The following is a 19,211-nucleotide window of genomic DNA, read 5'->3' as shown; positions in this document are numbered from 1 at the left end:
ATTGTATGTTGAGGCAGTGCTATTGTCTCTACTGTAGTAATGATAAAAATGAGACTTAAATGGGTAGTATAATTTGCTTAAGGAGACATAACAAGTATATTGTGGAGTCGGGGTTCAAATTCAGGTTTTAATTCAAGCTCACAATTTTTAAAAATACTTATTTTATTGTATGTAACTTAGTCATGATATATTAGTCTTCTCATATACTGCTGAATTAAGTTTGCTAATCTTTTTTTAGGATTTTCACATTGATCTTCAGGAGTAATACTGGATACTGCTGTTCTCAGCAACAGGGCTGGTCCAAATTACCTACTTCACTGGTACTTAAGTATCTTGGATATGCCAAGACCACAGTCTTTTTACAAAATGCTGTGTGTGCAATTCATTCATGCAGAGGAAACAGTGTGTGGGAAGCGAGGCTTCAGATTCTGAAGTACACGTGACATAGGGAAAATATCATAGGTCTGCGCCTATCTGGTTATACCTGGGCAAACCGTGTTAGCAGCCAAGTCCCAGTTTAACCATGTTAACATCTAAGTCTCAGATTAATGATCAACAGGTGGCCAGAAGCACCTCTTGTAGAGTTTTTGTGAGTACCGAATGAAATAGTGAGTTAAGACTAGAACACAGTGAATATTTAAATATTAGCTATTAGTATTTTTGCTTTGTTAATGAGGTGTTAACTGCAACAGATTCTGCTCAAGGATATTCTAGTTATACCAGTGGTCACTATATATTTAAAGTTTCTATACTTATATCAAAATTTTAGTAAGTACTTCAAAAAAATCACTGCATAAAAACTTTTAAAATACATTAAACTATAATAGCTATTAATAAACTTTGTGGGAGAACCTATTTTCAATGAAATGGAATATTTATTTTATACACCCACTATTTATTATATAAAACAGAAATCTTCCCAAAATTATTTGAAGACAAATCAATGATGGTCTCCAAACTTGACTTTAAAAATATCTGAAAGGATGGTGCAAAGCTCCTATCTTTATGTCAGAGAGAGTGAGCACAGGCAGACAGAGTGACAGGCAGAGGCAAGGGAGAAGCAGGCTCCCTGCTGAGCAAGGAGCCCGATGTGGGACTCAATCCCAGGATGCTGGGATCATGACCCGAGCCCAAGGCAGCTGCCTAACCAACTGAGCCACCCAGGCATCCCCTAAAGCTCCTTACCTTTTTAAAATGAGTAGCTGACTGCACTTTTCGAACAGGCTGCATAAGTGCATCGCGCACGATGATACTTATGTCCGCCCCCGAATAACCATCCGTTTTCTTCCCGAGTTCCCGGAAGTCTGTTTCTGTGAGACTGTTCTGAGTGGTCCCCAGGTGCAGTTTAAACATCGCTGCTCGGGCGTGGGCCTCAGGCAAAGGAATATAAATTCGTTTCTCAAATCTTAAGATGAAGGAAGTGTACATAAAGAATATTACCACATATATTTAATTTCAATGGAAAATTCAGATTTCTCAAGAAGAAACAAGATGCTCAGATATTCTCATTTATACAAAGCTAAGCTGAATAAGTTAAATGGGCCCATATGTGTCAAACATTTATATTTAGGTTAAATAATGGGAAAATATCCAGAACACATTAGCAACTAACAAGTAAATCCAAAATAGCCATAGAACCAGTTTGGAGTGATTTAATCTTTCTCACGTGATTTGTGGGTTATTTTGGCCACAGTGTTCATGTCTAGGTATGTCCCACAAGATGAGCTTCTCATAGAATCATATTCTGAACTGCTGACCCAGGGGTTAATATGGTTAATCATGTGAAATAAGAGAAGACAAAATAATTCCCTAAATTCAAAATGGTAAAGCCGCTCCAAATCTTACCTCATAAACATATGTCTACACAGATGTCCACTTTATTATAGAGGGTGACTCAGAATAAAATAAATAAGCTTTTTTATTAACACTTTTATTAACAGTAACTTCGCTTGCCTTCTCAGAATTTCAGCATTTGGAAAGGGAGGAAGCAACAAGGGAAAATTTAGATGTGAAAATTTCATTCTTCACGTAACTCTGCGTGGCCATGAGAATTTTAAATTTCCATTATTTTAGAGATGGGTTTAGAATGAGGCCATTTTTCAAAAATAAGCAGCAGATTTCCTTTCACAGTACTGGATGGTAACCCTGCACACTATCCAGTGAGTGGCACAAAAGCACCAAGAACTGGTGCTAATTTTTAGCGTGCGCACAATTCAATGAATGAAACAGGGAGCGGTGTGCATGAAAAGTAACAAGTCTATATAACTTTCCTGTAGCTCAAGTTCAATATGTAATTTAAGAATCAGACAAATTTTTTTAACATCCTGGCTTTAAACTGCATGACTGTCATTTTGCTAAAATTTTATATGAAAGTCTTCCATTGAAACATCAAGCTACATTTGTACATTTCTGAAGCATCAGTGCCTTATACTAAGCTTATCAGAATTAACAGTAAGCATTAGGTAATATATTTTCCAATGTGAAAGATTCCATATATGAAAATCTATTATCGTCAATATAGCAAGCAAGCAAGCAAATGCCTGCCTCTCTTCCCCCAGCGCAGAGGGGCAACAGGGTTATGGTACATCAAAAAAAATTCTGAAAAAAAAAAATCTGAAAACCTGTCAGAATGTCTCTTCACTGGACAAAAAGGGAACTGTTACTGACTTGTTACACCTGCAGTGAGAAATAAGATCTTCACTGTATCATCATACCTTCTTCTAATGGCAGAATCCAGAACCCACGGTATATTTGTAGCTCCCAGAACCAAAATTCCATCATTGTCTACACCAACACCTGCATCAAAATACGTAATATTTTAAGGAATTTGTCCCTTTAATGTTCTTTCCAACCTCGTCTATATGTTAAGAATGTGGTGTTTTGGGGCACCTCAGTAGCTCAGTCGTTAAGCGTCTGCGTTCTGCTCAGGTCATGATCCCAGGGTACTGGGATCAAGCCCCGCATCGGGTTCCCTTCTCAGTGGGAAGCCTGCTTCTCCCTCTCCCACTCCCCCCATTTGTATTCCCTCTCTCTGTGTCAAATAAATAAATAAAATCTTAAAAAAAAAAAAAAAAGAATGTGGTGTTTAATGTTAAAGTGCCTCATCCTGAGAGTCTCTGAAAATACTGTATTTAATCAAATGTCACATTATTCAAATATGAGGCAAATACTGCCAAGAATCAAATCTGCTAGACTGTGGACAAATACTATTCATATTCTTCTCAAAAGATTTCATTTGAAGTCTACACATTCCTTTTGCTGATACTGTTCCTGGTAGGTTGTAAGTGAATATGCAAATCTTCTGTTTATGCCTGAGTCCAGATCCTACAGATGATTACAAGGGGGTGCACACTGTGTGCGTGTGCAGGACGATCAGAATGAAACACAGCACAATGAAAACAGTCTGCTAAAATGGAGAAATATGGCTTGAATTTTTTCCATTATTATGATAGTAGCAGTTATACAATAAACAGAACGAAAAAGAAGTCCGTACCCTACCTTGCATTTGAACTAGGAACTCCGTCTTAATTCTCCGGGCGGCTTCGCTTTCATTTTCACTTCTTGAGCCGCACAGGGAATCAATTTCATCAATGAAGATAATGGAAGGTTTGTTCTCTCTAGCAAGTTGGAATAAGTTCTTAACTAGCCTAAAAATAAGTAAGAGCTCTCAGTTTCTTAAAAAAAATGGTAAATGACACATGACTTAATGAAAAAAAAAACTGAAACAGATTATATATATAGAATTATATGAACTAAAGTCCAAGCATGTTTTGGTCCAGAAAATAAGAATGCTTCGGTTGGATAATTCAGTTTATGATTTACTAAACTACAATATATGTAACTGTGCATATGCTATCTTCTCCCTATGAAATGAATTTCAAACAGACTGATTTGACAGAGAAATGAATACTTATACTATGTCACTTCTCTGAATATCTATGAATGATGTAAGAAGCCTATTATTTTACAAACTGATATAATGATTACCAGGCAAAGAGAAATTAAAAAAAAAAATCAACTTACTTACTTTTCACTTTCACCTAGCCACTTAGAGACAAGGTCAGAGGAAGATATTGAAAAAAATGTTGAGTTGTTTGCTTCTGTTGCTACAGCTTTGGCTAAATAGGACTTTCCTGTTCCAGGTGGCCCAAATAACAGAATTCCCCTCCAAGGTGTTCTCTTGCCTAAAATTTGCATTAGAAAAATAACATGAGAATCTCAGACTGTTAATTTCTGTTACCGGAGATATTATCCATACTGAAGTACTGTGAAGAGGTTTTTGCTCTACAGCTATCAGAATAAAAAAATTTTTTTTAAATAAATCAAACTAAGGTAAGTGTATCTTAGAAGTATCTTATTTGCTTTTTCTAGCGAATACTTTGTCATATGTGTTTACACAGATATAATCCTTCTAAAAGGAAGCTCATTTACTTCACTCATTCGTTCAACCAGTATGTACTGAAACCACAATGTAGAGACCAAGAACTATGAACACGAAAAGATCTCTGCCTTTCATGGGCTTACAGTCTAGTAAGGACAGAATCGTTCAGTTAAAAGGCACACCCTGGGGGTGCCTGGGTGGCTCAGTGGGTTAAGCCTCTGCCTTCAGCTCAGGTTATAATCTCAGGGTCCTGGGATCGAGCCCCACGTCGGAATCTCTGCTCAGTGGAGAGACTGCTTCCCCGCCCCCTCCACCTGTCTCTCTGCCTACTTGAGATCTCTCTGATCTCTCTCTCCATCAAATAAATAAATCTTAAAAAAAAAAAAAAAAAGGCATGCCCTGATTGTCTGTGCTGTGCAATACTCAATATCAGAATATTGGAGGATAAACTATGATCCACAGGGCAAGGGCAGCTAGAAACATTTTTTGTTTTTTTAAAGATTTTATTTATTTATTTGACAGAGAGAGATCACAAGTAGGCAGAGAGGCAGGCACAGAGAGAGAGAGAGAGAGAGAGGGAAGCAGGCTCCCCGCCGAGCAGAGAGCCCGATGTGGGACTCGATCCCAGGACCCTGAGATCATGATCTGAGCCGAAGGCAGCGGCCTAACCCACTGAGCCACCCAGGCGCCCCGAAACATTTTCTTTTAAATATTTCTATTTCTTATAAATATTTATGATTCTTTAATATTAAGAATATTAAATATTCCTTTTAATATTTTGGAGGAATGAAATTAACACAGTCTGGCTGATCCCTCGCAAAGCTCTATCCAATTCCTGATTCCACAAGGAAGCACAGTCTACTATTAAGAGAGCATATCCTTATTCAGGTGGCTGAAATCCTAGTTTTGCCAAAATATAACAAGTGAACAAGTCAACTCTGTATTTCCATTTTCCTAATAAAAAATCCTAATGCTGCCTAAAATAAAACAGGCTGAGTTTTATTCGGCAAAAAAATATCAAATATACATTCAAGAAATTTCTAGGTTCAAACCGTGGATGGGTATATGGTATCTATATAAGAACATGTAGATTACTAATGACAAAACTAAATACTGTTGTATTTACTTTTATGAAAGCCTCAACTTTGCCTTGAACTCTATCTTCCTATTTAAAATGTCTGCACGGGGCACCTGGGTGGCTCAGTGGGTTAAGCCGCTGCCTTCGGCTCAGGTCGTGATCTCAGAGTCCTGGGATCGAGCCCCGCGTCGGGCGGGCTCTCTGCTCAGCAGGGAGCCTGCTTCCTCCTCTCTCTCTGCCTGCCTCTCTGCCTGCTTGTGATCTCTCTGTCAAATAAATAAATAAAATCTTTAAAAAATAATAATAAAAAATAAAAAAAAAATAAAATGTCTGCACTGTAAGTCATGTTCCCTTAAGTGTGCTGTATATGACCGGTAGCACAGGAAGTGCTTTTCAGGTAGAATACAAATACTTTTTATTTGAATCGTTTTTAATATAGAAAAATACAAATTTTTCTTTTTAAAGTAGACACAAAGCAATCTTTTAAAATAAGTTACTATGGAAAAATAAGAAACATGATTTATAAGTTCAAATATAGGCAAAACGATCTACAGTGTTAGGAGTCAAGAGAGTGAACACCTTTGCAGGGAATGATCTGACAGAGGGACTTACAGGTTACTGGTATCATTTCTTATCAGCATGATGATTATTACAGAGATGTACTTAATTTCTATAATTTATGAAGCTGAACACTTTAAGGTTCCTACTGGTCTCTGTATATTTTTGCTACACTTTAACAAAAATTTGCTTTAAAAGTGAGTGATTTAAAGAAAAATATTAAAAAATAATGGTACACATATATGGAAATAACCATAAGACACATAAATGACTTGTGTTTGGAAAACACCAGCCTAATGAATATAAAATGAGCTCACCCATACTTTTGTGCCTTTACAGGATCATGATGTCAATTTTTACACTGTTAATTTCGTATTTCTGAAGTTGGGTTTTAAGTCATACCTTGCTTGGTAGACACCCAGGGGCCCATAGGGTCTTTGCTCGTCACTCCCCTATATGACATCACTTCCTGGACCGGTTCAGTTTGAGGCCAACACCACAGATTTGCTCTCTACATAAACCAGCTTGTTTCTGAAAGGGACACCCTGTTTCAGTTACGCTGTGGGTACAGCCACATCAGCGCACAGGCAGGCTATCAGTCACAAAGAGGATAACATGAAGGAATGGTTCAGCCCAGACATCACGTGCTGCTGGAGCTGTAACCTCAACTATACCCAGACAGTTGGGTTACCAATATTGTCCTCACAGTGAGAATGAGCTGTCCCTGGAGGACAGGCACTCCATCCGAAAATGTTAAATATTTCTTGCTCCGCTTTTTAAGAAATGGGAAAAACTCTTATATGACTAGAACATGGCCACTGTAAAAACTTCAGATGAGAGGCGCCTTGGGTGGCTCAGTGGGTTAAGCCTCTGCCTTCAGCTCAGGTCATTGTCTCAGGGGTCCTGGGATCGAGCCCCGCATCGGGCTCCCTGCTCAGCAGGGAGCCTGTTTCCTCCTCTTTCTCTGCCTGCCTCTCTGCCTACTTGTGATCTCTGTCTGTTAAATAAATAAATTAACTAAAAAAAAAACCAAACTTCAGATGAAAGTTCAAGGAGAAAGTAAAAATCACCCATCATCTTATCTCTTAGGCACAACGCTAGGATTTTTATGTTAATCTGTCAACATTTACTTCTCAGTGCACACATCTATTTAACAAATGTAGAGTCATACTACACGTATTTAGAGCTTGTGTTTTCATCTTTATATATATATGTGGACATCTTTCATGTCAATTATAACACAGATCTAAATTTCTTAATATAGACGCACCCTCTATTTGAATGGGAGCAAAGTATTCTGCTGCATTTCGGTGAGTCACCCTTTGCCCTACTGGCTGACATTTGGGTTTTTTGAAATATGTGTATGAAGTAAGTATCTTGGTGTAGAGGTGTATCACTACTTTAAGGTGCTAACTTAACATGAGACAAAAATTCACAATGCTCTACTACCTCAGCCATCAATGTATTTTTGAGACAATCATCAAAAAACCTATTTAAGTCATCTCACCTGTAAAAAGATGAGGGAATTTAATAGGCAATATCACAGCCTCTTTAAGTGCCTCTTTGGCTCCTTCGAGACCAGCAACATCACTCCATTTCACATTTGGTCGCTCTATAACAATGGCACCTACAAGACAAGTATGTCATCTTTATATTAAGAAGACTATTCCATCACATGTAGAAGACAACATAAAATAATGACATTCAAGAAATATAGTACAAAAATGTCTGGAAAAGTTTTATCTATTGAAAACCTTGAAATCGTGTGATTAGGAAGTAGTCGTTGGGGGCGAGTGAGCAAGTGTCAGAAAGCTGGGCTGGGTGATCGGCTAACTTAGGGCAGGTCACTTAACTCTTCTATTTCTGCTTCCTCACTGTGAAATGGAAAGAATACTGTCTGCCCAAACTACTTAAGACAGGTTAGTGTAGGGATCAAATGCCCTAATGAATATTAGAGTGTTTGGAAAAGCACCAAACATTACGCCAAGTGGTTACAATGTGTGAATGCACTGATTCTGAAATATTGAAAGTAACTATTCAATGGGGGCTGATCTACTACTACTTCTTTTTTAACAAAAATACCCAGTGATCTAATGCTCTCCTTAAGCACCAAAAGGAAAATATACCTAAGAACTTTAACTGGTGATAGACACACAGACAGACAGACGGATGGAAAGATAAATCGTAGGGAGAAGGGAGGGAGGGGATGACGGAGGAGAGAGGGACAGTGTGCTCTGATCTGCAATACTTCCCTGAGATTTGTCAAATTTTCTTTTGGGCCTCTAAACAGACCTGCTTGAAAGTCTTGTACATTTAAAAGGTTATCTAAATGATTTAGTTTTTCAATATAATATATTCAGAAGCCACAGAAATTGTCACAGTGAGTCCATAAAAGGTTTCTTCTAACATAGCTTACTGACAAAAGTTTTGAATCCTCTAATAACAAAAGCTTTTCCAAAAGCTGGTTCGAAGGTGATGTGTAATTGTTTTAAGTATACCAAAACATCACCACTTACACAATTCACTGATTACTGATGAAATTAGTTTTGTGGGTATTTCTTCTTGCTACAAAAGATCATTTATTATTATAAGAGTAATTATATTATACAACATAGTTAAATTATGAAAATCTTTAGCTATAGATTAAAATTAAATGAAATCCCAGGGGGCCTGCCTGGCTCAGACAGAGGAGCATATGACTCTTGATCTCAGGGTTGTAATTTTGAGCCCCACACTGGGTGTAGAGATTACTTAACAAAATAAAGTATTAAAAAAAAATTAAATGAAACCATAAATACTTCCTGTATTCTAAAAGTTCAAATTAAGTATAAATTAAAGTGAATTCACTTTTTCTTTTCTATGTTCCATTCAGTTTAGTAGCCCTCCATGAGGAAATATTTACATTACCCAATAGGATTTTGTGATGGTTAAAAAAAAAAAGTCAATTTCCTTTCTCTATAAGCAGCATCTGGTCAACTAAAGTTTTTTCTAAGTATGAATTTTCCAAATATGCTAAAACTTATCTTCACATTTAACTAATACTTTTCAATGTTTAAAGGTCACTTTGGACTGTTTACTGACAAAAGATTATTTAGATATAAGTAATATTAATAAAAGTAGTACTTAGGGGCGCCTGGGTGGCTCAGTGGGTTAAAACCTCCGCCTTCAGCTCGGGTCATGATCCCAGGGTCCTGGGATCGAGCCCCACACTGGGTTCTCTGCTCAGCAGAGAACCTGCTTCCCACCCCCCAACCCCGACTGCCTCTCTGCCTACTTGTGATCTCTGTCAAATAAATAAATAAATCGTTTAAAAAAAAGTAGTAATTAAAAAAAGGGAGAGGGATTATTAGGAGTGAAGGCTATATGATTTGTTTCCAATTAAATAAATTTAACCAGTCTTTGATTAAACCTCAACAAAGTCACTGAGCATCAAAACAGTTAAGAGAAAATTCAAATCATGTATTCTTTAATAATCAAATACTACACTTAAAGTCATAATTCAAAACAGAAAGATTTAAAATGCTTTCAGATAAAAAGAGGAAAGATCCAAAAAAGGATATTACACAGTGAAATCCATGAGCAAACTATTAAATGAAAAGATGGAAAAAAGGACTCTGAGATATGAAAGGCTAGGAGTCCTTTCATACTTTACCCTGAAATTCCAAATGAACTTCCTCATTTAAATATTTTCAGCCTTTGTATTTTTGTATATCTCTGGTCTCATCATTACTGATTTAAAGAAAAATTCCCTATTAAAAGCTGGCTTGTATCTTTTCCAAAACTAAAGACTCACTCCAGTTTTTACTCTGCAGGGGAGAGAGGGAAACAAAACCAAAAGGACAGAAAAAAAACGCCTTTGCGTTACAATCAAAATAAGGCCACTTGGCACAGACCACTGGATCGTCCAGCAAAACTTAGTATGAAGCGTGTACCCACACTGCTCCAGGCCATGGCGGTGTGGCAGCAGAAACTCAGCTTTTCCTTCTGGATTTTATTCACCTTTGAAGTTCCCGTTTTTAAATTATCCTTACTAACTGTAGTGCTTTCAAGATATTAACCTTATAGTATTCTCCTATATATCCCAGTGGAGCTGGTAAAACCAGTAATAGAATAAAACGAAGAGACGAGTTAGTACAGCAAGATTAAAGGACTGGCCAAGCTAGGTATAGTCACCATTCACTAACCCAGGCTATGCCTCTATAATGGAAATCCTTCCCAGTTATGCATTCTATTTGGCAAGATTCAAATTAACAAAATACTTAAAATTCAACCCCAAAAGTCATCAGCTAACGTATCAAAAAACAATTAAATCTCAGTACACAGCCAGCAATGAAACAGGTGCTGTTGCAGATACAGCAACTACCATTGCCTGAGGCCCTAAAATTTGTCAGATCTAACATTGGCAGTTTTTATACTGTTATAATTTTCTAACTGCCCAGAAAAGAAGGTATCAGTGATTCCCATTTTAGAGCTGGGGTCTTCTATTCTGAGAGGCTCAGGAATTGGCCCAACATCAGACAGCTCTTCCGCAGAAGGCCCTAGAGGGACTCCAGGTCAGAATGGAACCAAAATCCATGTCCCTCATCATGCCACTATCCTACAAGCACAGAATGAAAGGGTTTTAGAGGCATGGGAGGTAAAAACAGAAAGCTGGAAGAGATAAATGTGAATTGCAACACTGAAACGGTAAAATACAGATGAGGAAAGTCTGCGAACATGAAGGAAGCCATCAGTGCAGCTTCAGCAACAGCAATAAAAACCAGTGTAAGCCCCAATTCATTCTGTTCCTCTGACAATTTGGACATTTTAAAACTGTCAGATTTTATAATGTGCTAGTAGTGTAAATGCTACCTTCTCTAAAAGGGGGCAAATAAGACAAAATAAAAAAAGACGAAGTTGACGGACAGGTTTCTTAAGGCACATACAAAGCCGAACAGTATTTTTACTACATGGGGAAAACCAACCTAAGAGAGACCCTACAGAGTGAATCCTATGAAAATGGACAAATGAAGTCAGCATGTGACCACTGGGAACCAAAGCCAGTTCTTGAACCTCATTTGAATACAGGGGGAAGAAAACAATTCAAATAACAATTCACTATGAGGTTTTTTAAAAAAATAAGATAGTAAATTTAAAAATGAAATCTAAAGCAACCTTGAAGTTGATTCTGTAGTTTCTTTTTTTCAGGATCATCAGATTCTCCTTCCCCATCACTGTCATTCCTAATAAAAAGAATTTAATATATTCAAATGATCACTCATTGCTATCAAAATAAGGCAAAAATGAAGGAAAAATTAATCTGAAATATTTGTGACTTAAGTGACAAAATAAGACATTCACATTAAAAGTTACGCTTTTTAAAAAAATTACTTTTAAGAGTATATTAAGCAGGCATATTATCCATCAATATGGAATCATGAACAGGAAAGGGGCAAAAAGACCAGAATGAAGTCAGGAACCAGCTCCAAATTCCCATGACATACCTATGTATGTACAAATTCATAAACGCATGCCCCCACACTGCATTCCACGGAAGACTTAAGATGAATTACAGGAGAGTTGTGAACAACATGAAAACACCAAACTGGGCAAACTACGTATCAGAACAAGAAGCCATAACCAGGACAGAAAAACCTAGAATCTTAATTATTTAAGGTATAAAGGTCTATAATCCTTAGTCTGGGGGTTCCAAAGAACAGATGAAGCTATCAATGAAAATAAACTGAGACCAAAAGATGAGTTTATCAACCCAGATATTTCATATCTGAGAATTTATTCTGAAAAATTAATTTAAAAGGAGTTCAAAGATTTGACTACAAGGATAATCATGTCCCCACTGTTCTCAAAAGGGAAAAAATTAGAAATAAGGTATGTTCAGTTACGGAATGTAGCATATGACAGACTACATTGCAATCTTAAAACTAATGCTGTAGAAATAGTTTACTGAGCTGTTTATAACACAACCTTCAATGAAAAGGTGATAAAGCAAAAAATATGGCACTACATCATTTTTTACATATAACACATAAAGGGAGATTTAAAAGCTCGATAGATTTTTCCCCAAAATGGGATTGGCTTGTTCATCACAGAATGGCAGGGTGACGGGTTTGGTAGAGACTGCCCACTGATTCACTTGACATCCACTCGAACCTTGTTCTACCATGCTTTCTTCTACAATACTTCTAAGTACTTCTAAAAAGTTGCCCTTTCTGGGCTTCTTTGCGCTAGGGCTCCCCATGAGACCAAACCAAGAAGGTGGAGGCAAGCAACTGAGGTGGCAGCTGCATGGGAAGAGATCCTACCTTCGAGCGAAAGCCCTGGCCTGCTGAGGGAGCTGTGGCAGAGGTCCTGTGGCCCCTGCCTGGCATCAGAAGCCTTGACAGGGGCGCTGGCATAAGTGGGATCCCTACTGGAACAACCCTGGTGGAAGTGGGCATTTCTCCTAACAACATGGAACCACGTTTGAGTCCCTGCCCCCACCCCGAATTTATACGGTCATTACTCTTTACTAAGCTCCTTTTTGCTTCGCCAAGGTGGGTCCTGCTATTCAATACAGAATTGGTATCCCCCTGCTAGGGAGCCACCTCAAAAGTGGAAACTACAGGGTCTTCAAGCAAGACCAGAAAGCCTCAACTCACAGAGAGAAGAGGACATTTCTGCTGGCAAGGGAGTCTCAGGAAGAGTCGGGGGATCCAGGCACTCGAGGTTAATGAAACTTTTCCCAATAGTTTCCTTTTAATTTTGGAGACCCAGTCTTCCATTAAATGGCTCAACCTTCATATAAGAAACCCTAAAGTTGACTCTATGTTGAAATTCAACAATCCGTAAGATCAGCTGGGGCCTGATTTTTGCTATGTCAATGCTGTAGGTACAGAAGATAAAAATATTGTCGGTGTCACAGGAACTTCCTAGTTCCCTGACATGTCTTGAACAGAGAATATAAAACCTTGAGCTTGTAATGGATTTCAAACTCTCACATGTAGTCAACTGTAGTTCTTCCCACTCCTATGTCCTTCAAAATGGCCTCTGGTAGAAGCCACAGAGGTCCTGAACACTGCCTTCAAAAGACACTCCGTTCCCTGTGACCACAGAGGGTTGTCTAAGTGCCTTGTGCCATGCATCCCAGGAACTAGGAGTATCACAATCTCTAACGTGAACCGGACCCTCCTGCCTTCAAACCCAACCAGGCCAGATAACGCCACCCTGGAAGTCTCATTCTTTAGACGTCAGAGACTATGTTCCCATAAAACTGTTTACAAAAGCAGGCAGGTCAGATTTGGCCTATGAGTCATGGCTTGCCAACACCTCGTTTAAACAAAAGAAACTGATTTCACAAATTAAATGTAATTTTTTCTTTTAATTAGATATAAAATATAACACTCTAAAATACATACCCCTTCTCGTCAGCTGGACTCGGCTGTCCCTCTTTCACTGGTTTCTGTGGATTTTTCTCTTTCTTTTTCAGGTACTCCTTTAGTTTTTCTGCTCTATCAAGATATTCTGTACACTTTGCCCTGATACTTTGCTTGGCTTTATCACCCTGAGCTTCATCTATTAGAGGGAAATAGGAAAGATTTTTCTATTAGTATTCTAGATTTAAACAGATAGGTTTAAACTTAGACACAATTTTGAGACAAGAACAATGTAGTTTGTGGGAGGGAGGAAGAGCATCTCGAGCTCAACATAACCAATGCTCATCAACTCTTCTCTGCTTCCTCCAGCATAGCTCGGGGCTAACAATGCATCTCAGTCAGAAAAGAGATCTGAGCAAGACACTAGGATATTTTAAGTTAATGCTAAATAATAAGAAGAAATTATTTAATATTCTGAGGGTTTTAATCTTCCCATTACATTTTGTGCAGATAGTTGAAAGCTGCTTGTCTCATACAAAATGAATGATAAGACAAACAGAAGTAATATTAACCATTTCCATTAATGTCTACACAAACTATTTTATAGCAAAAAAAAAAAATGACAGAAATCCCATATACTACATGTACCACTGATATGTAATTTGACTACATGAAGACCTCTGTGAGAGCGATTTCAAAAGCAGACTTCAGCAGGCCATGCAGTGCATGGGACTAGATCCACATACCTTATGGTTATGATTCATTCTCAGTTTCACTTTTATTTGACACAAAAACCTCAAAATGAAATGGAGAAGCTCAAAAGAAAATTCTAAATTATCCGAATGCTAAAACTGTTATTTATAAATAACTATTAAAAAGACACTTTTAAAATGCTCAGCATTAGGTTTAAGATCGACGGCAGTGTTTTTTTACCCATTTTCCTCTCATTTGCCGTATTCCAGTGCCCAGGATACCGGGCATATAGGAAACATACAATACATACTTTGAAAATATATGAATAAAATGTCTCCCAACGTATCTTTTTTTAAAGGTACTTAAGAGCATGTTCAGAGATACTTAGAAAATGTGAGGTTCATACATAATCGGGGTACATTACCAATAAAAAAAACTATTTCCATTGACTGTGGTATTTTAACATGTTTAGGTATATAAAGTAACAATAACTATGATAACTGTGCACATTTGTTTGCTGAATATTTAAAAATTATTAACAAGCTACGGGCAATTTTTTGCAAATGGATAGTTTATAATTTTCTGGCATTGTATTTCAATTTTTATAAATAAAATATAATAATCTTTGCCTTTAACATTTTGAAATAAAAAGCAAACTATGACCTTACATTTAACTACATGAAGAAAATACTGAACGGCATGTTGGTAGAGTTGAAGCGCTTCCTCATAGTTCCCGGCTTTGTCTTCCTGGGCTGCTTTGCCAGCAAGATCTATTGCTTTCTGTTTGAAGGGAGGCAAAATCATACCATCAAAATCACAAAACTTTGAAGTAAATGAGCATACTGAAAGTTTTATTTTTAATAAAAGCAACTTTAAAACAAACCAATCTGTTTTCCCTAATCTCAACTGCATGTTGTTATAAATACTAATGATTTATAAAATGTAAACTACATTTATTATATGGGTAAATGCTACCTGATTTCTACTTTTTTCCCCCAGGAATCTTTTTTTCTTTAAGATTTTATTTATTTATTTGACAGAGAGAGAGAGGCAGCGACAGAGGGAGCACAAGCAGGGGGAGTGGGAGGGAAGAAGCAGGCTCCCCACGGAGCAGGAAGCCTGCTGTGGGGCTCGATACCAGCACCCTGGGATCATGACCTGAGCCGAAGGCAGCTGCTTAAGGCCACCCTGATTTCTACTTCATCCAGTACCAATCACTAAGATTCTCACACAATTTTCATTCAACAAAAGTTAAGCTTAGAGCTAGTAAGGAATAACTGAATATATGAAAATTCATGTTAAAAGCATTCAGGGAAATTCTCAAAAGTCCTGTGCTGTTATAGATAACGTACATAACAATTAGTAAAATATAAATGGTAAAAAACCCCTTCAGAAGCAATGGGGCAATGAAATAGCAAGAATCTGAAAATACCCAATCTTTTAATCCAGTAATTATCTAAACGGTTTACTGAACTAAGATAGTAACAAGAGGGGTCTTTTGAAACATAACAAAACCTGAAATCTGGAATTTTAAGCAGCAAAAGATGCCACACAATAAGTTATTATAGGATCATTAAAACAGTATTTTAAAACATTCACAGTAATATAGAAAATATGTTTATAATAGAATTTTTTAAAAAGGCACAACACAATTTTTGTACGTAGCATGAGTTCTACTATTTGAAACAGCAAAAACAAAAATAACACAGGAAAATGATGGAAAGACAATTTAACAGCGGCTATCTTTGATAAGACTCAACTTTTTCTTTTTCTACTTTTTCACACCTATAAAGATGCCTATAATGAACATGGGCTTTTGTAGTATCAAAAAACTCCCAAAAAACCAAAACCAAAAACTTCCTAAAATAGATCCACACCAATATGCAAAAGCAAGTTAATGGTAGAAGAAACAGTGCGGGGGCAATTAGACATCTATAAGAAAAAAAAAAAAAGACAGACACAGAAGAGAATCCTTTAAAAAAAAAAAAAAAGCAGGCTCCACGCCCAGCATGGAGCCTGACATGGGGCTTGAACTCACAACCCTGAGATCAAGACCTGAGCTGAAATCAAGACTCAGACCCTAACCTGACTCAGGCACCCAGGTGCCCAGAGACAGAATCTTGACCTAAACTACTCTGTATAAAAATCAACTCACTATATTTCTCACCCAAAACTAATATTACATAGTATGTTAACTAACTGGAATTTAAATAAAAACTTCTTAAAAAATCAAGTTGCTTTTAAAAGCAGAGAATTTTCTCTGGTTGAAAGTAGAAGGTAAGAGGCGGAAGGAAAGGTCAGAAAGAACAGAAGCAGGATGAAAATTCAATGAACCACACAGGATGGAAGAAGAAAGTGGCAATGGGTCAGAGTATGCAGGTGATTTCTTTAAGGGGAGAATCACCCTCAGCTGACAACCAAGAAAAAGAATCTCAGTTTGACAAACACATGAAACTGAAATCTGCCAACAACCTGACTGTGTTTAGAAGCAGACATATCTGTCCCTAGAGCCTTCAGAAACAAACAAACAAATAAGCAAAAATGCAGCCCTGCAGACACCTTGATGTGAACCTGGTAAAACTCTGAGCTAGAACCCAGCTGAGCTATGCTGTACCTGGACTTCTAGCACATTTAATTTGGGGGAAAAAATTAACTCACAAAGGATTATGGACTTAAATATAAAATGTGGGACTATAAAATCTTTAGGAAAAAAACAGAAAATTTTTAGCATTGAGGGCCAGGCAAAGGGTTCTTAGACTACATACCAAAAAGCACAATATATATGTAAGTAAGAACAATATGGTATTGGCATAAAAACAGACACACAGATCAATGGAACAGAACAGAAAGCTCAGAAATAAACCCACACACATATGTGGTCAATTAATTTACCAAACAAGAGCCAAGGGTATCCAAAAAGAAAAGGACAGTTTCTTCAATAAATGGTGTGATGACTGGCTGGTGCTGTCGGTCGGGGTGTCTGACTCTTGCTTTTGGCTTGGGTTGTGACCTCAGGGTCATGGGACTGGACCCTGAGATGTGCCCTGTGCTCCACGGAGAGTCTGCTTGGGATTCTCTCTCTCTCTCTCTCTGCCCCTCCTGCTTGTGCTCTCTCTCTCCAAAGTAAATAAGTAAATCTTTAAAAAGATATGGTGTTGGGAAAACTGGATAGCAATATGCAAAAGAATGAACGTGGACTACTGTCTTACACCATCCATGAAAATTGACTCAGAATGGATTAAAGATTTGAACTTAAGACCCGAAACCATAAAACTCCCTAGAGAAAATATAGGCAAGTCAGTTTGGACTCTGGTCTTGGTGATGATTTTTTGGACTTGATAAAGGAAAGCAAAGGCAATAAAAGCAAAAATAAACAGGTGGGACCACATCAAACCAAAAAGCTTCTGCACAGCAAAGGAAACCATCAACAAAATGAAAAGGTGACCTACTGAATGGTAGAAAATATTTGCAAATCGTGTATCTGCTAAAGGGTTAATATCCAAAATATACAAAGAACTCCTATAACTCAACAGCAAAAGAACCAAGCAACTCAATTAAAAAAAAAAAAAAATGGGTAGAAGATCTGAACAGATATTTTTCCGAAGATGTAACAGATGCCCAACAGGTATACGAAACAGCATTCAACACGACTCATCATCAGGAAATGCAAATCAGAATTATAATGAGCTATCAACACACACCTGTCAGAATGGCTATTATCAATAAAACAAGAAATAGCAAGTGCTGGTGAGGACGGGGAGAAAAGGGAATGCTTGTTCACTACTGATGGGACTGTAACTGGTGCAGCCACTAAAGAAAACACCATGGACGTTCCTCAAAAAATTAAAAATAGAACTACCATATGATTCAGCAATTTCACCCCTGAGTATTACCCAGAGAAAATGAAAACATGAACCCAAAAAGATATATGCACACCAAAGTTCACTGCAGCATTATTTAAAATAGCTGAGATATGGAAAGAACCTACGTGTTCACAGAATGTAAATATGGAATATATATACATACAATAGAATATTATTCAACCATAAAAAGGGGGAAATCTTGGCAGTGTGACAACAAGAATAGACTTGAGGGCATTATAGTAAATAAGTCAGAGAAAGATAAATACCATATGATCTCACTTACATGTGAAATCTAAACAAAAAATCCACAAACATAAAACCCCAAGCTCACAGAAACAGAGAACAGACTCGTAGTTTTAAGTTGTGGAGAAAAGTGAAATAGGTGAAGGGAGTCGAAGGATACAAACTTCTCATTATAAAATAAATAAGTCATAAGGATGTAATATATAGTATGGTGACTACTGTTAATAATACCAAATTGCATATTTAAAAGTTACTAAGGGAGTAAGTCTTAAAAGTTCTCATCAAAAGGAAGCCATTTTTGTAACAAAGAAAGATAAGAGATGTTAATTAACAGACTTATTATAGTGATTATCTCACAATATATACAAATAATAAATCATATTGTACACCTGAAAGAAATGTTATATGTCAATCATACTTCAAAAAAAACCAGAAATTAAAGAAAAATGGTAAATTGGACTTTATCAAATCAAAAAACTTTTGGTCTAGAAAAAAACTGTTAAAAGGATGAAAAAGAAAAGCTAGAGATTGGGGGAAATATTTGCAAACTACATATTTTAGAAAGGAAGATTAATATTTAAAACACAGGAAGAACTCCCAAAACTCAACAGTTTAAAAAGAATCCAAGTAGGAAATCAGCTGAAGACAAGAACAGACCTTCCATCAAAGAGGTAATACTGATGGCAAATTAGCACACAAAAAGACGTTTACAATCATTAGTCACTAGAGAAAGGCAAATTAAAACTGCTATGAGACATCTCAAAACATCAGCATGGCCAAAAAAAAAAAAAAATAGTGACGAGAATACCAAATGGTGGTAAGGATACAGAGAACCGATTACTTACACATTGCTGGTAGGATGTAAAATGGTACAGCCACTCTGGGAACTGGTTTGTCATTTACACATGTAAACATGCAGCTACCATACAACCAGCAACTACACTCTTGGGTATTTACCCCAGAGAAATGAAGACTTGTGTTCACACAAAACTTTATACATGAACATTCCAGATGTCCTTCAAGCACAGAGCAGTGAAACTCTG

At 37.2% G+C, this 19,211-nt stretch overlaps 1 protein-coding gene across 2 annotated transcripts in view; it reads right to left on the bottom strand.

Annotated features, from left to right (window-relative positions):
* Positions 1-19,211, bottom strand: part of VPS4B (vacuolar protein sorting 4 homolog B) — a 34,910-nt gene that overhangs the window by 8,455 nt on the left and 7,244 nt on the right. For both annotated transcript variants that reach the window (XR_007121775.1, XM_047696332.1), the window contains exons 2-9: positions 14,731-14,842; positions 13,412-13,568; positions 11,172-11,239; positions 7,525-7,644; positions 4,028-4,184; positions 3,499-3,647; positions 2,715-2,796; positions 1,186-1,405 (exon numbers count right to left, since the gene is read on the bottom strand). Coding sequence is in view for 1 of the 2 variants with exons in the window: in XM_047696332.1 (XP_047552288.1) it covers positions 1,186-1,405; positions 2,715-2,796; positions 3,499-3,647; positions 4,028-4,184; positions 7,525-7,644; positions 11,172-11,239; positions 13,412-13,568; positions 14,731-14,842 (1,065 nt within the window). In the remaining variant the exon portion in view is untranslated. The remainder of the gene's footprint in view (positions 1-1,185; positions 1,406-2,714; positions 2,797-3,498; positions 3,648-4,027; positions 4,185-7,524; positions 7,645-11,171; positions 11,240-13,411; positions 13,569-14,730; positions 14,843-19,211) is intronic.

The sequence above is a fragment of the Lutra lutra genome, chromosome 12 (assembly GCF_902655055.1).
Source record: "Lutra lutra chromosome 12, mLutLut1.2, whole genome shotgun sequence".
Classification (NCBI taxonomy): Eukaryota; Metazoa; Chordata; class Mammalia; order Carnivora; family Mustelidae; genus Lutra; species Lutra lutra.
Note: the sequence above shows the minus strand (reverse complement) of the source record. Positions and strands in the feature narration are given on the sequence as shown.